General features: G+C 42.2%; 1 protein-coding gene across 1 annotated transcript in view; it reads left to right on the forward strand.

Moving 5' to 3' along the window:
- The first annotated feature begins 1,248 nt into the window (after positions 1-1,248).
- cttnbp2 (cortactin binding protein 2) overlaps positions 1,249-21,468 on the forward strand; it is a 223,908-nt gene continuing 203,688 nt past the window's right edge. The window contains 3 exon segments of the mRNA XM_068050528.1: positions 1,249-1,327; positions 1,330-1,418; positions 2,254-2,361. Of these exon segments, the coding sequence (XP_067906629.1) occupies positions 1,249-1,327; positions 1,330-1,418; positions 2,254-2,361 (276 nt within the window).

Below are 21,468 nucleotides of genomic sequence, written 5' to 3' on the forward strand. Positions count from 1 at the left end.
TCTTGTATTCTATGCCCCTATTAATAAAGCCCAGGATACTGTATGCTTTATTAACCACTCTCTCAACCTGTCCTGTCACCTTCATTAACATATGCACATATACCCCCAGGTCCCTCTGCTCCTGTAATCCCTTTAGAGTTGTATCCTTTATGTTGTATTGTCTCTCCATGTTCTTCCTACCAAAATGAACCACATCTCTCCACATTGAACTTCATCTACCACTTGTCTGCCCATTCCACCAACTTGTCCATGTCCTTTTGAAGTTCTACACTGTCCTCCTCATAGTTCACAATTGTTGCAAGTTTCATATCTTTTGCAAATTCTGAAATTATGCCCTGTACACCAAGGTCTAGGTCATTATATATATCAGGCAGAGCAAGGGTTCCAACAATAGCCCCTGGAGAAGTCCACAATAAACCTTCCTCCAGCCCAAAAAACATCCATTAATCACTACTGTTTCCTGTCACTCAGCCAATATCGTATCCACGTTGCTACTGTCCCTTTTATTGCATGAACTAGAACTTTGCTCACAAGTTTGTTGTGCAACACTGAATCAAATGTCTTTTGGTTTGTGCAGTTTCTCTCTCTGGGTTTGGTCTGTGCAGTCTCTCCCTGTCTCTGGCGTTGGTTTGTGTAGTCTCTCTCTGGTTGGTTTGTGAATTCTCTCTCTAGGTTTGGATTGTGTAGTCCCTCTCTGTTTTGTTTGTGAATTCTCTCCCTCTCTTGGGTTTGGTTTGTGCAGTCTCTTTCTCTTTGGGTTTGGTTTGTGCAGTCTCTTTCTCTCTGGGTTTGGTTTGTGCAGTCTCTTTCTGGTTTGGTTTGTGCAGTCTCTTCTCTCTGGGTTTGGTTTGTGCAGTCTCTTTCTCTTTGGGTTTGGTTTGTGCAGTCTCTTTCTCTCTGGGTTTGGTTTGTGCAGTCTCTTCTCTCTGGGTTTGGTTTGTGCAGTCTCTTTCTCTTTGGGTTTGGTTTGGTTTGTGCAGTCTCTTTCTCTCTGGGTTTGGTTTGTGCAATCTCTTTCTCTTTGGGTTTGGTTTGTGCAGTCTCTTTCTCTCTGGGTTTGGTTTGTGCAGTCTCTTCTCTCTGGGTTTGGTTTGTGCAGTCTCTTCTCTCTGGGTTTGGTTTGTGCAGTCTCTTTCTCTTTGGGTTTGGTTTGGTTTGTGCAGTCTCTTTCTCTCTGGGTTTGGTTTGTGCAATCTCTTTCTCTTTGGGTTTGGTTTGTGCAGTCTCTTTCTCTCTGGACTGATGTGAATGGGCTCAAGATTTTATTTGGTGGTGCTCACTGCCCCCTGTCTGGCTGGTGGCGCTCTGTTCGCTCCCCCCCCCGATTTTTCTCACAAGGCAAGATGGCGACTGAGAGTGAGCTGCGGCCGGATAGTGGCGACCCCCCGTCCGAGGAACGAGCCCCCAACAGCAGCCAGGTAAAGTCCAGCCAGCAACCTGCACTTAGCTCTACCGATACAGATATATATTTTTTAAAAATGTAATAAAGAAAAGCCCGCTCCCATTGTGAGAGGTTCAAGTGCTTGGAATGTAGCCGCATAAACTCAATGAATACAATGTATTCGTTCCCTGTGCAAGTTCATGCTAGAAGCGGCTTCCAGCCTGGAAAATGTACCCGTCTGGTTTTCTAACCTGTTTATTCATCTCTTGTCGGCTCCCCTCTTCGGAGTGTGTTTAAAGGCACGGTTTGGTTTAGATTTTAGATTTGCTTTAGGTTTGTCTTTGTCACACTCAATGCAGTTGCTTCGATTCTGCTATTTTTTGAAGGTGGAAAGGGCTACATGCCGAAATTAAAAATCGTTTCAGACTTTTTTAATTCACCCACGCACCAAGGTTTTGTTTGCCCGAAAACAAAACCCCAAGGATTGCTTTCATGCAGCTGAAATCCGAGCCTGTGTGTCTGCCATTTATCTTATGTCAGTTCAATAAGGCAAAGCTCGATCATATCGAAGAAATTATTTGCCTAAACAGCATTCGCTTTATATTGTTTTGTAATTGAGGTTTAATTGTGATTGACGGGAACATTCAGATACCTTAAAGCTAAAGGGCGCTGTAGGAAAATAGAGACTGTCCACCTGGAGGAATTTTTTTTTTAACATATTTGTTTTACACAATACACGCAATGATTGCAAGTTATTTACCATTTAATTTTTAATATTGCCCGTGTCTTGTTGTCATTCGAACCAATACTTGATTTGTTTGTGTGAATCTTTGTCCTTTCAAACTTGACATGCATTTGTTACTGTGTTACAGAAGTCTGAATTTGACATGGACAATCTCAGTAAACCAGAACTACTGACTCTTCTCAGCATCCTTGAAGGAGAACTGGAAGCCAGAGATCTGGTGATAGAAACCTTAAGAGTAAGTGGCAGGCTTTCCTTTTTTTTCAAATGAGTTTTTCTCCTCCATTTACAGTGCTTGATAAAAATGTGTGATCATGTTTTCCACAGGTTTTTCATTTTAAAAAAAAGTCAGGATGCTGTTGGATTTTTTCAGCTTGAAAATATGTAAATTGGCAAACAATAAGTTGATAGATATTAGCAGTTACAATGACTTCCGGTCTCTCACTGGTGCTATACAGTAAAGGAATGCTGTCATCATTACATTATGCAACAATTCTGTTTGCTTTACTGTACAACTTGATGTTGGCGTTAAATACTTTCTGGCAGATTTAGAGTTAAACTGCAGTCCTACAAATCAGAAGTGCTGCACCGATTTCACAAGTGTGATAGAATGAAAGCTCAGGAAGGCTGAGTGCGCAGATGAATTTTTAAAAATTGCTAGTTCATAAAGCTGTCTAAACATGTGAGATTCTTGGTTTCATAATTAGGGAGATAAAGCATAAAACTAAAGTTACAGTTGGCCTAGATTAATTTCCTGTGATCAATAAAGCTAGCACTGTTCCTACTTCCAATATCGTAGGGCATGGTTGATAAAGTCTCAGTGATTCTTAAGTTTTGCTGGAATTCAGGATTGACCCACTATATATCCAAGGAGGAGATGTACTGCAAGTTATGTGACAGTTATTCAGTATGCAAATAGGAGCACATTCAATGGAAATTATGTTTTAATTTTCCTAAACCTGTACAAATCATTGCTTAGGCTGCAATTATGAATATTGTTTTAGGTATTGGGCACCCTAAGTAAAGAAGGATGTCAAGGCTATGGAGCGGATACATTGATTAATTGAAATGATACCTGTTTGAGAGGCATTTGTTATGAGAGGATAGAGAAACAGCATCTTTTTATAGTAGAGCAGTGAAGGTTAAAAGGCAATCTGGTGGTGTTCTAAATTATAATGGGTTTTCATAGGTAAATTGGTTTTTAAAAAAACTTTATGCACGTTGGTGAGACAGAAACTTAAGAACATAAATTTAACACCTTTACCAAAAAGCAAAGGGAGCGATTAGGTGCTTTTGTTATGTGGAGAGTTACTGGAAATAAAATGTCCTTCTATAAACAGTTGGAAGCACCATTCATTGCAATAACTTTTAAAAGTGGCTAAACTACTTTGGAAAAAATATTGGGCATGGGGAAGGAGTGGGGAAATGGGACAAAGTGGACTCTTTTTTTCAGAGACCTGATGCAGCCCCAGTGAGCTCACTAGCCACCTTCTGTACTGTAAAATTCTGTGATTGTATAAGAATCTTTGGACATCAGTATAAAGTAAAACAGTATATTGGATTTTTAAAGCTCCATAATGTTGGTTTTCAAGTCACTTTTGAGATCATACTTATCCTGTTTAACAGCCCACGTTGTGTGGTGCAATCTAGAAATAATTTAAAAGCAAACTTATTAAGTAACAGAATATTGGACAATACACATTTGTCATCACATCTGTATCCTTCCTGCAGTACTTTGGCTCTTTCATGATTGCAAAGGTACTCCAATGCGCTACTCTTACTTGTGTGATGCTTTGCATTTCTTACAATCATTTCCTCTTACATACCTGAGTCAGATTAAATATATTTTTAGTTTAAAGAAATGGGTGTATATTGTGTCTGATGCTTCTGTATTTGCTGACTGTGTCTCAAAGTTACAATTGGTCTAGGAACAATTTATTGTAATCAATAAAGCAAGCACTGTCCCCAATTCCAAGATCGTAGGGCATGGTTGATAAAGTCTCAGTGATTCCTAAATGTTTGCTGGAATTCAGGATTGACCCACCATCTATCCAAGGAGATGTGCTTCAGGTTATGTGACAGTTATTCTATATGCAAATAAGAGCAAATGCAATGGAAATTGTATTTGAATTTTGCAGTTGATATTTATACAGTAGATGTACAGCTGTTTAAGAAGCCAAGGTGATAATGTGAGTGACCCACATTAAAATGAGACTCCAAATGTAGGGCAACTATAGCTGTCCGATTTTTTTTTTTATATATTGCTGCTCGCTCTGACTGCTGTGCATTCAAATAAAACTGTTTGCAGTAGTGTCTTTGTCACTAATCTTGTCTTTTTAATGTGTACAAATGTTAAAATGGTTACTTTTTCAGTTATACTATAATATGTTTTGACTACTCAGTGTAAAAATGCTTCCGTCTCTGCACCTTAAAACAGTATCCATTCTTTCTTGTTTTCCTAAAATAAGTGATTTGCAAGCTTAAGATTCCAAATGCTTCAGTACTTAGAGAATCCCATTTAAAATTTAAGTTTTGTTTACCTTTAAACTTTCAGTTCGTCACATGGATGCAACTTGAACTTGTCTGTTAGCCACGCCTACAAGACAGTTTTAAAGGTCAATAGGTAATATTTTAAAAGGAGTTGTTGGCTTGTATTTCATTCTTTAGTAAAGGTTATTATGGTAGAATTGGGAGGGGAGGGGGGGGGCTGGGGAGGGGGACATGGTGTGAATGTAAAGTGTCCTGTAGCTTTACTACTTCAGCAAATCTAAACTTCCATTATATTTGTACCAATGCTGTAGACTGCTTATGACATGTTTTCACTGGGCAAATTGCCGATGTGCATAATTATACCACAATCTTGTGGTTGAAGAGACTGCATGTCTGAACTGTTGTAATTCATTTTCAAAGCTCAGCCTGCTTGTCCATCCCTCTCACTTTGCCATCAGACATTGGGTCTCTGTCCTTGAACGCATGAAATTTAAAATAAAAATAGAAAATCCTGGAAATACTCTGCAGATCTGGCAGCATCTGTGGAGAGAGAAACAGAGTCAACATTTCAAGTTGGTGACCCTTGATCAGAAGATTTCTGGCCTCCTGTGCATTCCTTTTCCCTCTGCGTCTCCCCCCCAACATACCATGTCCTACCATCAGTGGCGGGCTCTTCAACTGCCTTGGTCCTAATTTCACGGACTTCCTCCCAGAGCCCTCTATCTCTCCACTTCTCTTTCTATCGTTCAGAGCCTTCCTTTTCAAATAAGTTTTTGTCATCCTTCTTGGTCTCCCCCGCTACAGTCCCAAGCCCTTTACCTTATTTTCTGTGAAGTGCCATGGGACTTTTTCTACATGATGGCTGCTGTATATTCATATTGTAATGAATTATGCACTCCAAAGAAAGCCATATGGTTCTGGACCATTTGGGAATTAGATAGTTAAATATGCACAAACTGTCATTTTTGGGAAAGAAATGAAACAAAGTTGATGTGTCTCGGTTGCATCTGCTTACAAACACTACAACTTCAGAGCAGGAGACCTTTTAAGTTTGGACAGTGAAGGGTGCATGCAATTTTATTCAAATTCCTTTCAGGACTTTACAAATTTGTGGTTGTTCAGAGTGAGAACTTGCTGCACTGCCTATCATGAATGCATCTGAATCAGAGGCACAAATGTTCTTGCTGAGTGTCTGATAATCTTAAACATACTTATTTGCAAGGTATTTTTTGCAAGGACAGTTAACATTGTTGGGAGTGTATCTTGTTTGTTCTGAACCTTTATTCTTCTTGGTGCTTACAGTAATGTACTCCAAGCCACAATGAGTTCCTACTTGTCTGTAATTCTGAATATGGATTCATTGCTGAAAAATTGCTTAGTGGTAACACATCAATGAGAATCAAGTAAATTCAGACCATTATTTGGGCTGTCTGATGGTTACTTTGTTTTATTGTTTCTAAATGGGTTCTTTTACAGTACTGATATGTACATTTTAGCTTAAAAAGCTGAACTGAGAATTGGAAAGAAGTCGCATTTTTTGCAAACATTTCTCTCGGATTCCTAAAAATAAAAGCTGTTGCTAGGAACATACAAAATATATTAATTGGTAACAGAAGAATCCCTTGATTTTTGATCCTTTTGTATTGAGGATTATAGATTATACTGAAGAAACAAATACGTCAGTGAGAGGAATAATTATCAAGTGACATAGCATTGTAGTTGGACAGTGCCATTTTGCATAAAATTTCACAGGAACAATGGGAGAAAGAGGCTGGAGAACAGCGGTATAGCTGAATTGTTCCATAAAATTATGCTTGTTAGAATCATGAGTTTATTCGATTTGTATAGGGATTTTTAATTGGAACGTATTGCTATGTTGATAGGGAGCATCTAATTGTATTGCAGTTAGATAAAGAAATATCTGCAGATTATGAATATGCATAATTTAAATGGCCTATTAAAGATTCTATACTTGGTACTGAAACTGGGTCACTGCTCATCTGTGATTTACAAGGTTATGCCAGTTTAAAATTTAGAGTTTTCACTCAAATTTATAAACTGGTACATTTACACAATTTTTTTTTGGGGGGGGCGAATTTGAATGTTATTTAAGTGAATATTTTCTGCAAAAAATAAGCTATGTGATTGCTAAGGTCAGAACAGACCTGGTACTCCATATCTACACCCTTAGTATTCTCAAGTCAAGTGTAGTGCAACTCCAATGCACTGTAAAATTCTGTTTACTATGCTCAATGAACTACCTTAACTACAACCTGTAATGGAACAGTACAGATTTTGTCAATTACCATCCTGTAGTCTTCCAGTGGGATTGTCAAATTATGGACATTAACCATGCCCACTAAATCATGGGCATAGTCAGGCATATGAAAACAGATACATCGTCAATCCTTGTGGTTGGGTGGGGTGGGTGATGGTGGGGAAATCAGTTATTGAAGCAGAAGTTGGTGATGCATCAGCTGATTTGTTGCCCTAAAGGATCTGTCTGGGAAATGCAATGCCTGTCATTCACTGATCATAATGCTGGTTCAGACTGCAATTTGTATCTGATGCTGCTGCTGCTTTTGTTCTGAGACCCGACTCTGCTGCAAATAGTCTTGCAATAGCCCCTGCCTGCAGCAAAGAGACCAAATCAGCAATATAGGGTAAAAGCAACTGCCAGTCCCAGTAGCATGAAACACATCAGAGAGACATTGCCTCCCAGAAATGGTTTGGAGGGAGGAAGAGTATCTCTGCGATGGAGTGAGTTTCAGAAAAAAGAGAGACTTTCCCTAATCTGGGGGGAACTGGAAGAATATGTCTGTATTAATTGTGGCAGGGCTGTTCGTGGAGGGCGGATGAATGTTAAGAGCTTTAAAAGAAATAATGATCTGGTTGGTCCATTGAATATTGATAAAACCCAAATATCACATTTTTCTTGTAAAGTTTCAGTTTTTAAAAGATATCAAATTGTGAATTCCCATGACAGGACATAAGCGCATAATCTAAGTTGGCAGTAGAACACTGAGGGAGTTCTGTACTGTTAGAGGTAGTGTCTTTGAGACAAAATGTTAAGTCAATCCCTAACCATCTGTTCAGGGGGAAGTTAAAAAATCTGATGGCAGTATTTGAAGAGCACGGAGTTGTCCCAGTGATCTAACCAACATTTCTCCCTCAACTGACAATACCAAAACAGATTAATTAGCAACTCAGCCCATTTGTTGTTTGTGGGACCTTGTGCACAAATTAGCTGCTATATTTACTGCTATAATAACACATCAAAAGTAACTTATTTTCTGTGAAGTGCTTTGGAATGCCTTAAGAAAGTGAAAGGTACTATATAAGTGCACACATTCTTTTCCTTTAAAACGTTGAACTTGAAAGCACCAAATTTTCAGGGGGTGTCTGCTCCAGAGTTTTTTTATTCTGAGTGTCGGTAAGCAGGTTATTGCTGTGTAAGTCTCTTTTGATAGCACTGTCAATTCATTTCCATTACTTTGCTGATGATCGAGAGACTGATTGGTGTGGTAATTGGCCTAATTAGATTTGTTCTGCTTTTTGTAGACAGGAGAAACCTGAGCAATTTTCCACATTGTCAGGTAGATGCCAGTGTTGTAGCTGTACTGGAAGAGCTTGGCTAAGAGTATGGTTGGTTCTGGAGCACAATTCTTCAGTACTACAGCTGGGATGTTGTGTGGGCCCATAGCCTTTGCTCTGTCCAGTGCCTTTCAGCTGTTTCGTGATATCACGTGGAGTGAATTGAATTGGCTGAAGACTGTGATGCTGGGGCCCTCAGGAGGAGGCTGAAATGGATCATCCACTCAACACTTTTGACTGAAGATGGTTGTGAATGCTTCAGCCTTGTCTTGCACTGACCTGCAGGGCTCCCCCATCATTGAGGATGGGGATATTTGTGGAGCCGCCTCCTATGGTTAGTTGTTTAATTGTCCACCACCGTTCATTGTGGGATGAGTTCTGTCTGTTGCATGCTGCTTCCGCTGTTTGGCATGCTTAAAGCCCTGTGCTGTAGCTTCACCAGATTGGCACCTCATTTTTAGATATGCCTGGTGGTGTTACTTGCATGCTGTCCTGCACTGTTCATTGAACCAGGGTCTATCCCCTCTCTTGATGGTAATGTTAGAGTTAGGGGTATGCCAGACCAAGAGTTTACAGATTGTGGTTGAATACAATTCTGCTGCTGCTGATGGCCCACAGTGCCTCATGGATATCTAATTTTAAGCTTCCAGATCTGTTCTCAATCTATCCCTTTTGGGAAAGAGTGTTTCTGATTTCCACTATTATTGTGCAGAACAAGTTCTTCCTGATTTCATTCCTGAATGGTTTAGTTCTAATTTGATGGATTCCCCATCAGAGGAAATAGTTCTTTTTCTCTCCTACTGAATACTTTTGTCATTTTAATTACCTCAATTAGGTCTGCCTTCATCCTTTTAAACTCAAGGGAATACAAGCCAAGTTTATGCAACCTGTCCTCAGTTTAACCCTTTAACCCCTGCTATCTTTCTAGTGAATGTGTACTATACACCACTCCCAAGTCCAGTATATCTTTCTGAAGGTGGAATGCCCAAAGCTGAATGCAACACTTCTGATGGTGTCTGACTGAGATTCTGTAAAATTGAAGCATAATTTTTCCTCCTTTTGAATTCTAACCTCCTTCAGATAAAGGCATTAGCATTTCTGATTGTTTTGTGTCTATCCACTAGCTTTTAGCTATTTCTGCACATGGACATCCAAATTTGTCCACATCTCCATGGTTCCAAGTGTCTCATTGTGAAGAAAATATTATCATTTGTCTTCCTTGGATACAAATTGGAATGCTGTTTTCACACTTCCCTGCGTTTAATACATTTGCCACAATTTTGCCTGCTTACTTGGTACAGATGGAAGCAAGAAGCTACAAGGTGCCTCCTAATTTCATGCCGTCTACAAACTTGGATATACAACTCTTTCTTCCTTCATCCAAGTCATTGATTATATATTTGGTAGAAAGCTGAGGCCCCAGTACACTTTCCTGAGGAACATCACTTGTCACATTCCACCAATCAGAGCATGTTTCCATTGTTCCCAATCTCCGTCTCCTAATTCCAATTTCAAACACATGTTACAAGTTTACCTCTAATTTAGTGCACTTTCATTTTTGCTAATCATGTGTACAACCTTGTCAAATGCCTCGTTCAAAAAAAATTCAACTAGATTTCAACTAGAAATTGTTTTTTGCTACTAATATGTATCTGGGTGTCACCTCAAATTCTACTTACTATAAATAGTCACATCATATGTTAATTAGAGGGGAAGTTGCTCTGTAGATTGGTAGCTATTTGTAAATTCCAACTCTTCCTAGGGCTAGAAGAATCAAGCAGGAAATGATTCCCTTTCTTTTTAAATACTGCTTGAAAGCATGACACAGGAATTTGTATTTACATTGCCTGAAGTGTGGTAGATGTATTTCAACTTCATATAGAATATACTGTCTCGAGTTTTGAAATAGAATTTCTAGATTTTTTCCGCCCCCCCTGCTCCAGGATAGAAACGAATGGCATCATGTCCCAATTTGCATTGTAACTGTCTGGTTAATTCAGTGCATCCGCAGCAAAGCATTTGTAAAACGTCCAGAGAACTAATTGCTACATATCTTTAAAACTATAGCTATTAACAGATAATCGGATTTTAGAGGATGACATCAGTCATGCATACAATTCATGTATTTTACTTAGCCAGGCTTTTAATTATTATGTAGTACTTGGTAGTGTACGGTTATGTTTACAAGCTGAAAACCCCGTACATAATCAAAATGCAGTTCAGTTTATAATCCCCTTTAATAGATCAGAAGTTCTTTAATATTCTCATTGCAAATATGTAGTGGTAGACGTCTTCTGTGTTGGCCTCTTAGCCACCAGAAGTTCATTAACACCGAGTTGCATGCAATAGTTGAGATTGTATAGAGAAGTTGATTCTAACTTGCTTATGTACAACTTGAATGGGTTCAGTGGGGAAGTGGTTTGCTTTCACGTGCACCTTTTTCACGAGATAACACAGATTGGGCATTTTGATCTGGGGAACGAGAACTCTTGCTTACCATACCCTATAAATGGGGTTTACACCATTAATGACCCCCTCAGATCTTTTCTGTTCTGAAAATTTGAATCCCATTTCCATTAAATGTTAGTTGGTATTATTGGCTGTTCTTTGTTGGAGCCACTAATTTTGTCTTCTGACTGATTTATGTGTAGATAATATTTGCAGTCCAAAAATAATGAGCAGAATGTGCATTACAACATTGGAAAATGAGACCTCTTGCAAGTTGATAACTGTGCCCAAGAAGGATATATTATAGAGTGGGAGAAAACAGTTTGTCAGCCATTATTGACATAGCTACAGTGAGTTCCACGAGAATTTATTTGCTTGTAAAGATAGCACAGCAGGATTTTCTGACAGGATAGTGACTAATATCTTAGAAATTCAGGAGTTCAGTTTTGCAGGAGCTTTAATTTATTATTCTCTGATGAAAGGAGCTTGTTACTAATATGTAAACCACTTTCACTACAGCCTTGTCTCTATTATACATGAATAGATTCAGTTTAGTGCAACCACATCAGAAATTGATATGGAAATAGTCTGCTGGTGAGGTCTGTAGGTGGGATAATTTTAATCAGAAGAATGACCTAGTTTAATATTTAACATGCTGAAGCAGCGGTGTTCTGGTTTCTGGCAGAAAAAAATACTTGCTTGAGGGGTGGGAAGGGAGTAGAAGAGGGAAATTAACTTATGTCCAGTTAAATTTGAATGGCAACAGAATTATTTTCCTGAAAACTGAGTACCATTCTCAGTAACATACTTTCAGCATTAAATGTATGCAGTAAATGCCAAATAAAATACAACTGCAATAAAAGATTGCAATCATAATGACAATATTGTTTTTACCATGTTGTATGATTTGCAGATGTATGTTCCCATTTATTGGGAATAGAGAATTAAAAACTTAAGTATGTAGTCAGAAAATTGTAACCTCCAAAAATGGAAGAAAAATATGACATATGAGTCCAACCTCCTTGCATGCTCTGAAGGAGATTGCTAGCTTTAGAAGATCAGAGAACTGCCCACTGGAAGTAAGATTCACCATTACTGAAATACAGTGTGCTGAATGAAGATTTTCATTTGAGTTTGAGGGGGAGCGAGGATGAAGAAGCACTGAAGATTTAATCATTAGGGCTGAGACAATTCTTTTTAGTTGAGGCTAATGATTACAATCCTGTTTGTAATGGCATGCTTCATCATCATAAACTTCACTTAATGAAGATTTGAAATATGTCCTTGTGGACATCCTGCAGTGTTGCTCATAGTGAGTGGACCAAGTAAATACAACATGGAAGGGTTTCTCAGGAAATAAATAATACAGTGGGAATATGCCAGCTGGAAATGGTTCATGCAGCAGGAATGGATCAACTGCAAATAAATGATGCATCAGGAGCAGTCTAGCCAGGAGGAAATAATGCAACAAAAATGGGACAGCTGGCTAAAAGGAAGTAATGCAGCCGGAATGGGCAGGCTGGAAATAAATGAGCACTCACATTAGGAGAATCATTCAGGAGGGTTCAGATCTTGAGATCTTGGAATCTGCAGAGGAGGAATGAAATTATCCAAAAAAGAATAACGTGTTGAGAAAGTAGATTGGCAGCTAAAAGTATTTGGGGGAGTCTTTTGTGATGAGCCATTCAGCAAGTGTTTGGTTGCTGAGAAACTGAATCAGAATAGTTTGCGTCCTACAGACATACGGATGCATCACATCAAAGAACAAAGAAAAGTACAGCACAGGAACAGGCCATTCGGCCTTCCAAGCCTGCGCCGATCTTGATGCCTTCCTAAACTAAAGCCTTGTGCACTTCCGGGGTCCGTATCCCTCTATTCCCATCCTATTCATGTATTTGTCAAGATGCCTCTTAAACGTCTCTATGGTACCTGCTTCCACCACCTCCCCCGGCAACAAGTTCCAGGCACTCACCACCCTCTGCGTAAAGAACTTGCCTCGCACATCCCCTCTAAACTTTGCCCCTCGCACCTTAAACCTATGTCCCCTAGTAACTGACTCTTCCACCCTGGGAAAAAGCTTCTGACTATCCACTCTGTCCATGCCGCTTATAACTTTGTAAACCTCTATCATGTCACCCCTCCACCTCCTTCGTTCCAGTGAAAACAATCTGACTTTATCCAACCTCTCCTCATAGCTAATGCCCTCCAGACCAGGAAATATCCTGGCCAACCTCTTCTGTACCCTCTCCAAAGCCTCCACGTACTTCTGGTAGTGTGGCGACCAGAATTGCACGCAATATTCTAAGTGTGGCCAAACTCAAGTTCTGTACAGTTGCAGCATGACTTGCCTATTTTTATACTCTATGCCCCGACCGATGAAGGCAAGCATGCTGTATGCCTTCTTGACTACCTTATCCACCTGCGTTGCCACTTTCAGTGACCTGTGGACCTATACGCCCAGATCTCTCTGCCTGTCAATACTCCTAAGGGTTCTGCCATTTGCTGTATACTTCCCACCTGCATTAGACCTTCCAAAATGCATTACCTCACATTTGTCCGAATTAAACTCCATCTGTCATTTCTCCACCCAAGTCTCCAACCGATCTATATCCTGCTGTATCCTCTGACAATCCTCATCACTGTCAGCAACTCCACCAACCTTTGTGTCGTCCGCAAACTTACTGATCAGACCAGCTACATTTTCCTCCAAATCATTTATATATACTACAAACAGCAAAGGTCCCAGCACTGATCCCTGTGGAACACCACTAGTCACATCCCTCCATTCAGAAAAGCACCCTTCCACTGCTACCCTCTGTCTTCTATGACCGAGCCAGTTCTGTATCCATCTTGCCAGCTCCCCTCTGATCTCATGTGACTTCACCTTTTGTATCAGTCTGCCATGAGGGACCTTGTCAAAGGCTTTACTGAAGTCCATATAGATAACATCCAGAAGTAAAGCTTACTACATGTTGGATCCGATTCTGGTATCATCATCAACAACAATAATTTAGGAACATAGAAACAGGAGTAGGCCATTCAGCCTATCGAGCCTTCTCTGCCATTCAATATGATCATGGCTGATCATCCATTTCAATGCCTTTTTTCCACACTGTCCTCATATCCCTTTATGTCATTGGTATTTAGAAATCTGCCAATCTTTACTTTAAACATACACAATGAGCTTCCACATCCCTTTGAGGTAGAGAATTCCAAAGATTCACAACCCTCTGAGTAAAGAAGTTTCTCCTCATCTCTGTCTGAGTAGGCTGCTTCCTTATTTTTAAATTGTGTCCCCTGGCTCTAGACTCCGCAACCAGAGGAAACATCTTAGCTGCATCTACCCTGTCTATCCCTTTGAGTATTTTGTAGGTTTCAACGAGGTCATCTCTCATTCTTCGAAGCTCTAGAGAATACAGGCCCAGTTTCTCCAATCTCTCCTCTTAGACAGTCTCGCCATCCCGAGAACAAGTCTGGTGAACCTTCGATACACTCCCTCGATGGCAATAATATCCTTCCTAAGGTAAGGGGTCCAAAACTGCACACACTACTCCAGGTGCGGTCTAACCAAGGTTCTATACAATTGAAGCACCAGGGAGGCAACACACCATCCTGGAGTCATGTTTACTGCCACATAAACGCCTGTATGGTCCCCTGACTATCGAATCCCCTATTACTATTGCTCTTCCTCCCCTCCTGTGCAGCTGAGCCACCTGTGGTGCCACAGACTTTTCTCTGGCTACACTTCCCTGAGGAACCATCGCTCTCACTAGTATCCAAAATGGAAAACTGATTAGCAAGCAAGATAGATTCAGGGGACTCCTGCACTGCCTACCTGGTTCTCTTAGACATGCCTGGAGGGCACAGAGTGCGAAGACAGGAGTTTGGTAATTGACTCCTGCACTGCCTACCTGGTTCTCTTAGACTGCCTGGCGGTCACCCATTCCCTCTCTGCCTGCATGCTCCTAACCTGTGGTGTGACCACCTCTATCCATGTAGTCCTCTGTCTCGCGAATGCCCAACAGTGACTCCAACCACTGCCAGAGTTCTAAAAACCCAGAGCTCGAGCTTCTGCAGCCAGTGACACTTGCTGCAAATGTCTTTGTCTAGGACCCATGCTGCGTCCATGACTTCGCACATAAGGCAGGATGTACATTCCACTTGGCCAAGCTGACCTGCCATAACATAACTTCATAACTTTAAAAACTTTTTATTACCATGAGAAGTAAAATAACTTGCCAGTTACTCACCAATCAATTTCTTTCCCTGTACTGAAGAAAGAAGCAGCTACTGGAGGCTGAAGAAAGGTAGAAGAAAGAAAGGAGCCCCTCCCTTACGCACCAAACTCCCACTTTACACTCAGTGCACTGATTTTTGTTTTCTGCTTAATTTATAGTTCCCCTCTTTACTGAACTCTCTCAATTACCAAACTTCCTTCCTCATGCTCTGTGCCCTCAGCAGCACTCAATGCAGACAAGCAGCACTGAGAGTCCCCTGAATTTATACTCTGAAAACAATGCTGTGTCAGCTCTGCTAAAGCTCAGAAACCAGATTAAGCTAGCTACCTAATTAACTAACTACAGCTACTCTAAGTGTTGGTATACCCCTGTTTAAAACTCCAAGAAACCTAACTTACCTCTGAACTGAAACAGGAATTTAAATTAATTAAACAAAACAAAAACTAGTCTTGAGAGTTTAACCCTTGAAATTCACTCACTCACCAAACTCCCTTCGCCTACCTCAGTGCAGTTTTGTATTTATGTAGCTCATTTAACATAAATTCACTCCCCTAATAGACATAATGGGTGCTGCGCCAGGAAGGAAAAGATTTGAGATCTAACAAATGCTTAATTGAAGGGTTTGATGCTTTTAAAGGTAAGGAGCATAGTGAAGAAGTTTAGGAAGGGAATTTGAAGGAGGTGGCTGAAGGCTTTGTCGTGAATCATAAGGTGAAGGGCGATGCACAAAACACTGGAGTAAGCCGAGATATCATGCTTGAAGAAATTGCAGTGGAAGTGGAGAAAGGCAGTGAATGAATTTATAATTGGAAGTTAGGATTCTTAACAAAATCTGCTGAGGTTGAGGAGTCAGTAGTATAAGTCAGTTACAGGGGAGTGATGGGTGAGTGGGAAGTAGTACAGAACTCCGTATGTGTGTCAAGAGGTTTGGGTACGTTGGGTAAGAATGGGAGGCTAGCAAGGGTGGCTTTGTGTTAGTTATCTTCATTAACAACTGGCAACATTCCAGATATGGAAGATGTTCTTGGTGATGGATAGGATGTTTAAAGTTCAACCCAGGGTTAAACAAGATGCCAAGATTATAATCAGTCTGGTCATTGAGAGAGATGCTGGGAAACAGTAATGGAGTTTGAGCCAAGGGACTGTAGCTTGTGGTGAGCTGAAGATGAGGCCTTTGGTCTTCCCAATATCGAGCAGGAGAAAGTTGTGTACTTCATGTTGGATAAAAGTCTGAGCACAGAGACAGTCAAGAGGAGTGATGTATAAGTAGTGTTGGGTATCTTCATAGATTTGCCAACTGACCTCATGCCTGTGAATGATGTCGCTAGGAGCACCATGGAGATGAGGAAGAAAAGGGGCAGCAAAGGAGAGAATTTGGGGGACTCCGTGCATTCAGATGATGGTGCACGATCGCATCAAGTCACAGCTGTAGAGGACGTTGTTTGTAACTTTGGTTAGGGTTATTTAGATTAGAGATACAGCACTGAAACAGGCCCTTCGGCCCACCGAGTCTGTGCCGAACATCAACCACCCATTTACACTAATCCTACACTAATCCAACATTCCCACCAAACATCCCCACCTGTCCCTATATTTCCCTACCACCTACCTACACTAGGGGCAATTTATAATGGCCAATTTACCTATCAACCTGCAAGTCTTTTGGCTTGTGGGAGGAAACCGGAGTACCCGGAGAAAACCCACGCAGACACAGGGAGAACTTGCAAACTCCACACAGGCAGTACCTGGAATCGAACCCGGGTCCCTGGAGCTGTGAGGCTGCAGTGCCGCCCTATTTGTATTGTGAGAAGGGTAGAACCTGTACTCATCTGATAGCTGTTGTTACTGGTTTGAGTGAAGTGTCAACAAACTCTGCTGAGTTGCTAATTATTTACAAATGGGAATTTAAGGCATTTCTAGTTTCACTTGGAGTTCACAATACAGTTCAGTTTGATGCATTTTCTGTTGCTACCTTGTTACGTAAAAAAAAAATTTGTAGTTATGTCTTGCATCATACACAACCTTATAAAATAGGCAAGCTTTTATCTTATCAGATGCACACCACGGAACTTCAGGATGAAGTTTAAATCCACGTTTCATTAAGCTGCCTATTGTTCAAATTGCCATTATTAGTAGATCTTGGTATTCGGATTTATCCACTAATGAGGCACTACTGTGTGCAGTTTTGGTCTCCTTATTTAAGGAAGGATGGAAATGCGTTGGAGGCAGTTCAGTGGAGGTTTACTAGATTGATACCTGGAATGAGCGGGTTGTCTTATGAGGAAAGGTTGAACAGACTGGGCTTGTTTTCATTGGAGTTTAGAAGAGTGAGGGGAGACTTGATTGAAGTTTATAAGATCCTGAACGGTCTTGACAAGGTGGATGTGGAAAGGATGTTTCCTCTTGTGAGTGAGTCTAGAACAAGGGGGCACTGTTTTAAAATTAGGGGACGCCCTTTTAGGACCGAGATGAGGAAACCTTTTTTCTCTCAGAAGGTTCTGCGACTTTGGAACTCTCTGCCTCAGAAGGTGGGGGAGGTGGGGACATTGAATAGTCTTAAGGCAGAGGTAAATAGATTCTTGTTAGGCAAGGGAATCAAGGGTTATCGGGGTAGATGGGAGTGTGGAATTCAAAATACAAATAGATCAGCCATGATCTTATTGAATGATGGAGCAGGCTCGAGGGGCCGCATGGCCTACTTCTCCTAATTTGTCTGTTCGTATGTACTGCTAAAAGCAACCCATTTCAGACCTTCAGTCCCACACATTGAAATGGGACAAACCAGCAATTAAGAAATATAAATGGAAAAAAGGACTGAGTTGCCTGGGCATTCATGGTCATTTTGTCAGGGTATGCAACAACATATGGGCCTTGGGCTACTTTCTCACTGATACTGTTTTTACTTATTTGTTCATGGGATGTGGATGTTGCTGTCAAGGCCAGAATTTATTGCCCATCCCTAATTGCCATTGAAAAGGTGGTGATCAGCTGTCTTCTTGAACTGCTGTAGTCAGTGTGGTGTAGCTGCACCATATTGCTGTTAGGTAGAGTACCAGGAATTTGATCCAGCAATGATGAAAGAACAGCAATGTCTTTCCAAGTCAAAATGGTACGTGGCTGGGAGGGGAGATTGCAGATGGTAGCATGCCCATGCGCCTGTTCTTCTGATGGTAGAGCTCGCAAGTTTGGAAGGTGCTGTCAAAGAATCCTTGACATGTTGCTGCAGTGCATCTTGTAAATTGTGGACACAGCAGCCATGGTGCTGTGGTGGAGGGAGTGAATACTTAACATAGTCGATGGGGGTACCAATTAAGCGGGCTGCTTTCACCAGGATGGTGTCTAGCTTCTTGAGTATCATTGGAGCTGTAGGCAAATGGGCAGTATTCCATCATACTCCTGACTTGTGCCTCATACATACGAACTAGGAGCAGGCTATTCGGCCCCTTGAGCCTGATCTGCCAGTCCATAAGATCATGGCTGATCTGTTTGTGGACTCAACTCCATTTTCCTGCCTATCCCCGATACACTTTGACTCCCTTGTTTGTCAAGATCTGTCTACCTCTGCCTTAAAAACATTCAATGACTCTGCCTCCACGTCTCTCCGGAGAAGGAGTTCCACAGACTCACGACCCTCTGAGAGAAAAAAATTCTCTCCTCTCTGTCCTAAATGGGAGACCCCTTATTTTTAAACTGTGCCCCCTAGTTTTAGTCTCTCCCTTAAGGGGAAACATCCTTTCCACATCAACCCTGTCAATTCCCCTCAGGACCTTGCGTGTTTCAATCAGATAACCTCTCATTCTTCCAAACTCCAGTGAGTACAGACCCAACCTGTCCAACCTTTCCTCAGAAGATAACCTTCTCATCCAAGGAATCAGTTGAGTGAACCTTCTCTGAACTGCTTCCAATGCAATTACATCCTTTCTTAAGTTCTGTTCTTTGGCTACCTCGTCTCCAGAGACAATGGGTAAGCGCCTGGAGGTGGTCAGTGGTTTGTAAAGCAGCGCCTGGAGTGGCTATAAAGGCCAATTTTAGAGTGACAGACTCTTCCACAGGTGTTGCAGATAAAATTGGTTGTCGGGGCTGTTACACAGTTGGCTCTCTCCTTATGCTTCTGTCTTTTTTCCTGCCAACTGCTCAGTCTCTTCGACTCGCCACGCTTTAGCCCCGCCTTTATGGTTGCCCGCCAGCTCTGGCGATCGCTGGCACCTGACTCCCACGACTTGTGATCAATGTCACAGGACTTCATGTTGCATTTGCAGATGTCTTTAAAGCGGAGACATGGACGGCCGGTGGGTCTGGTACCAGTGACGAGCTCGCTGTACAATGTGTCCTTGGGGATCCTCCCATCTTCCATGCGGCTCACATGGCCAAGCCATCTCAGCCACCGCTGGCTTAGTAGGGTGTATATACTGGGGATGTTGGCTGCCTCGAGGACTTCTGTGTTGGAGATACGGTCCTGCCACCTGATGCCAAGGATTCTCTGGAGGCAGCGAAGATGGAATGAATTGAGACATCGCTCTTGGCTGACGTACGTTGTCCAGGCCTCGCAGCCGTAGGGCAAGGTACTGAGGACACAGGCTTGATACACTCGGACTTTTGTGTTTTGTGTCAGTGCGCCATTTTCCCACACTCTCTTGGCCAGTCTGGACATAGCAGAGGAAGCCTTTCCCATGCGCTTGTTTAATTCTGCATCGAGAGACAGGTTACTGGTGATAGTTGAGCCTAGGTAGGTGAACTCTTGAACCACTTCCAGAGTGTGGTCGCCGATGCTGATGGATGGAGCATTTCTGCCGTCCTGCCCCATGATGTTCGTTTTCTTGAGGCTGATGGTTAGGCCAAATTCGTTGCAGGCAGCCACAAACCTGTTGATGATTCTCTGCAGACACTCTTCAGCGTGAGATGTTAATACAGCATTGTCAGCAAAGAGGAGTTCCCTGATGAGTATTTTCCGTTCTTTGGTCTTCGCTCTTAGACGGGCAAGGTTGAACAACCTGCCACCTGATCTTGTGTGGAGGAAAATTCCTTTTTCTGAAGACTTGAATGCATGTGAGAGCAGCAGGGAGAAGAAGATCCCAAACAGTGTAGGTGCGAGAACACAGCCCTGTTTCACGCCACTCAGGATAGGAAAGGGGTCTGATGAGGCACCGCTATGCTGAATTGTGCCTTTCATATTGTCATGGAATGAGGTGATGATACTTAGTAGCTTTGGTGGGCATCCAATCTTTTCTAGTAGTTTGAAGAGACGACGCCTGCTGACGAGGTCAAAGGCTTTGGTGAGATCAATGAAAGCAGTGAAGAGGGGCATCTGTTGTTCACGGCATTTCTCCTGTAGCTGGCGAAGGGAGAACAGCATGTCAGTGGTGGATCTCTGCTCGAAAGCCACACTGTGCCTCAGGATAGATACGCTCAGCCAGCTTCTGGAGCCTGTTTAAAATGACTCGAGTGAAGACTTTCCCCACTATGCTGAGCAGGGAGATTCCACGGTAGTTGTTGCAGTCACCGCGGTCACCCTTGTTCTTATAGAGGGTGATGATATTGGTATCGCGCATGTCCTGTGGTACTGCTCCCTCGTCCCAGCACAGGCAAAGCAGTTCGTACAGTGCTGAAAGTATAGCAGGCTTGGCACTCTTGATGATTTCATGGGTAATGCCGTCCTTCCCAGGGGCTTTTCTGCTGGCTAGAGAATCAATGGCATCACTGATTTCCAATTTTGTTGGCTGTACGTCCAGCTCATCCATGATTGGCAGAGACACGGCTGCATTGAGGGCGGTCTCAGTGACAACAGTTTCCCTGGAGCACAGTTCTAGGTAGTGTTCCACCCAGCGGTCCATTTGCTTGCGTTGGTCAGTGATTGTGTCCCCTGATTTAGATTTGAGGGGGACAATCTTCTTGATGGTTGGCCCAAGAGCTCTCTTAATGCCATCATACATTCCTCTGATATTTCCGGTGTCAGAGGCCAGCTGAGTATGACTGCATAGGTGTTGCCAGTAGTCATTTGCACAGCGCTTGGCTGTTCTTTGTGCAGCGCTTCTGGCAGCTTTAAGTGCTACGGATGTTAACTCACTGGGGGCTTTCTTGTAGTTCAGCAGTGCAATGCGTTTAGCGGCTATGACAGGTTCCAGCTCTTCAATGTGAGATTGAAACCAGTCTGCATTCCGCTTCACACGTTTGCCGTAGGTGGTCATTGCTGAGTCATAGATGGCGTCTCTGATGTGGGCCCACTTGGTCCCCGCATCCCCTGTGGGAATGTTTTGAAGGGCTTTTTCAAGTGAATTTAGAAACTTGCGTAACAGCTGTGGATGAGAAATTCTGCTAGTGTTGATGCGCGGGCGGCCCTTCTGCTTGGAGTGATGCAGCTTCTTTGGTTTGAGGCTAACCTTGCTGCACACCAGGGAGTGGTTGGTCTCGCAGTCCACACTGTGGAAGCTGCGTGTGATTTGAACGCTGTTTAAAGAGGCTCGCCTTGTGACGATGAGGTCCAGCTGGTGCCAACGACGTGATCTTGGGTGCCTCCAAGAAACCTGGTGACAGGGTTTAGAGTGAAAGAATGAGTTGGTGATGCAGAGGTTATGATA

Source organism: Heterodontus francisci, chromosome 18, assembly GCF_036365525.1.
Source record: "Heterodontus francisci isolate sHetFra1 chromosome 18, sHetFra1.hap1, whole genome shotgun sequence".
NCBI lineage: Eukaryota > Metazoa > Chordata > Chondrichthyes > Heterodontiformes > Heterodontidae > Heterodontus > Heterodontus francisci.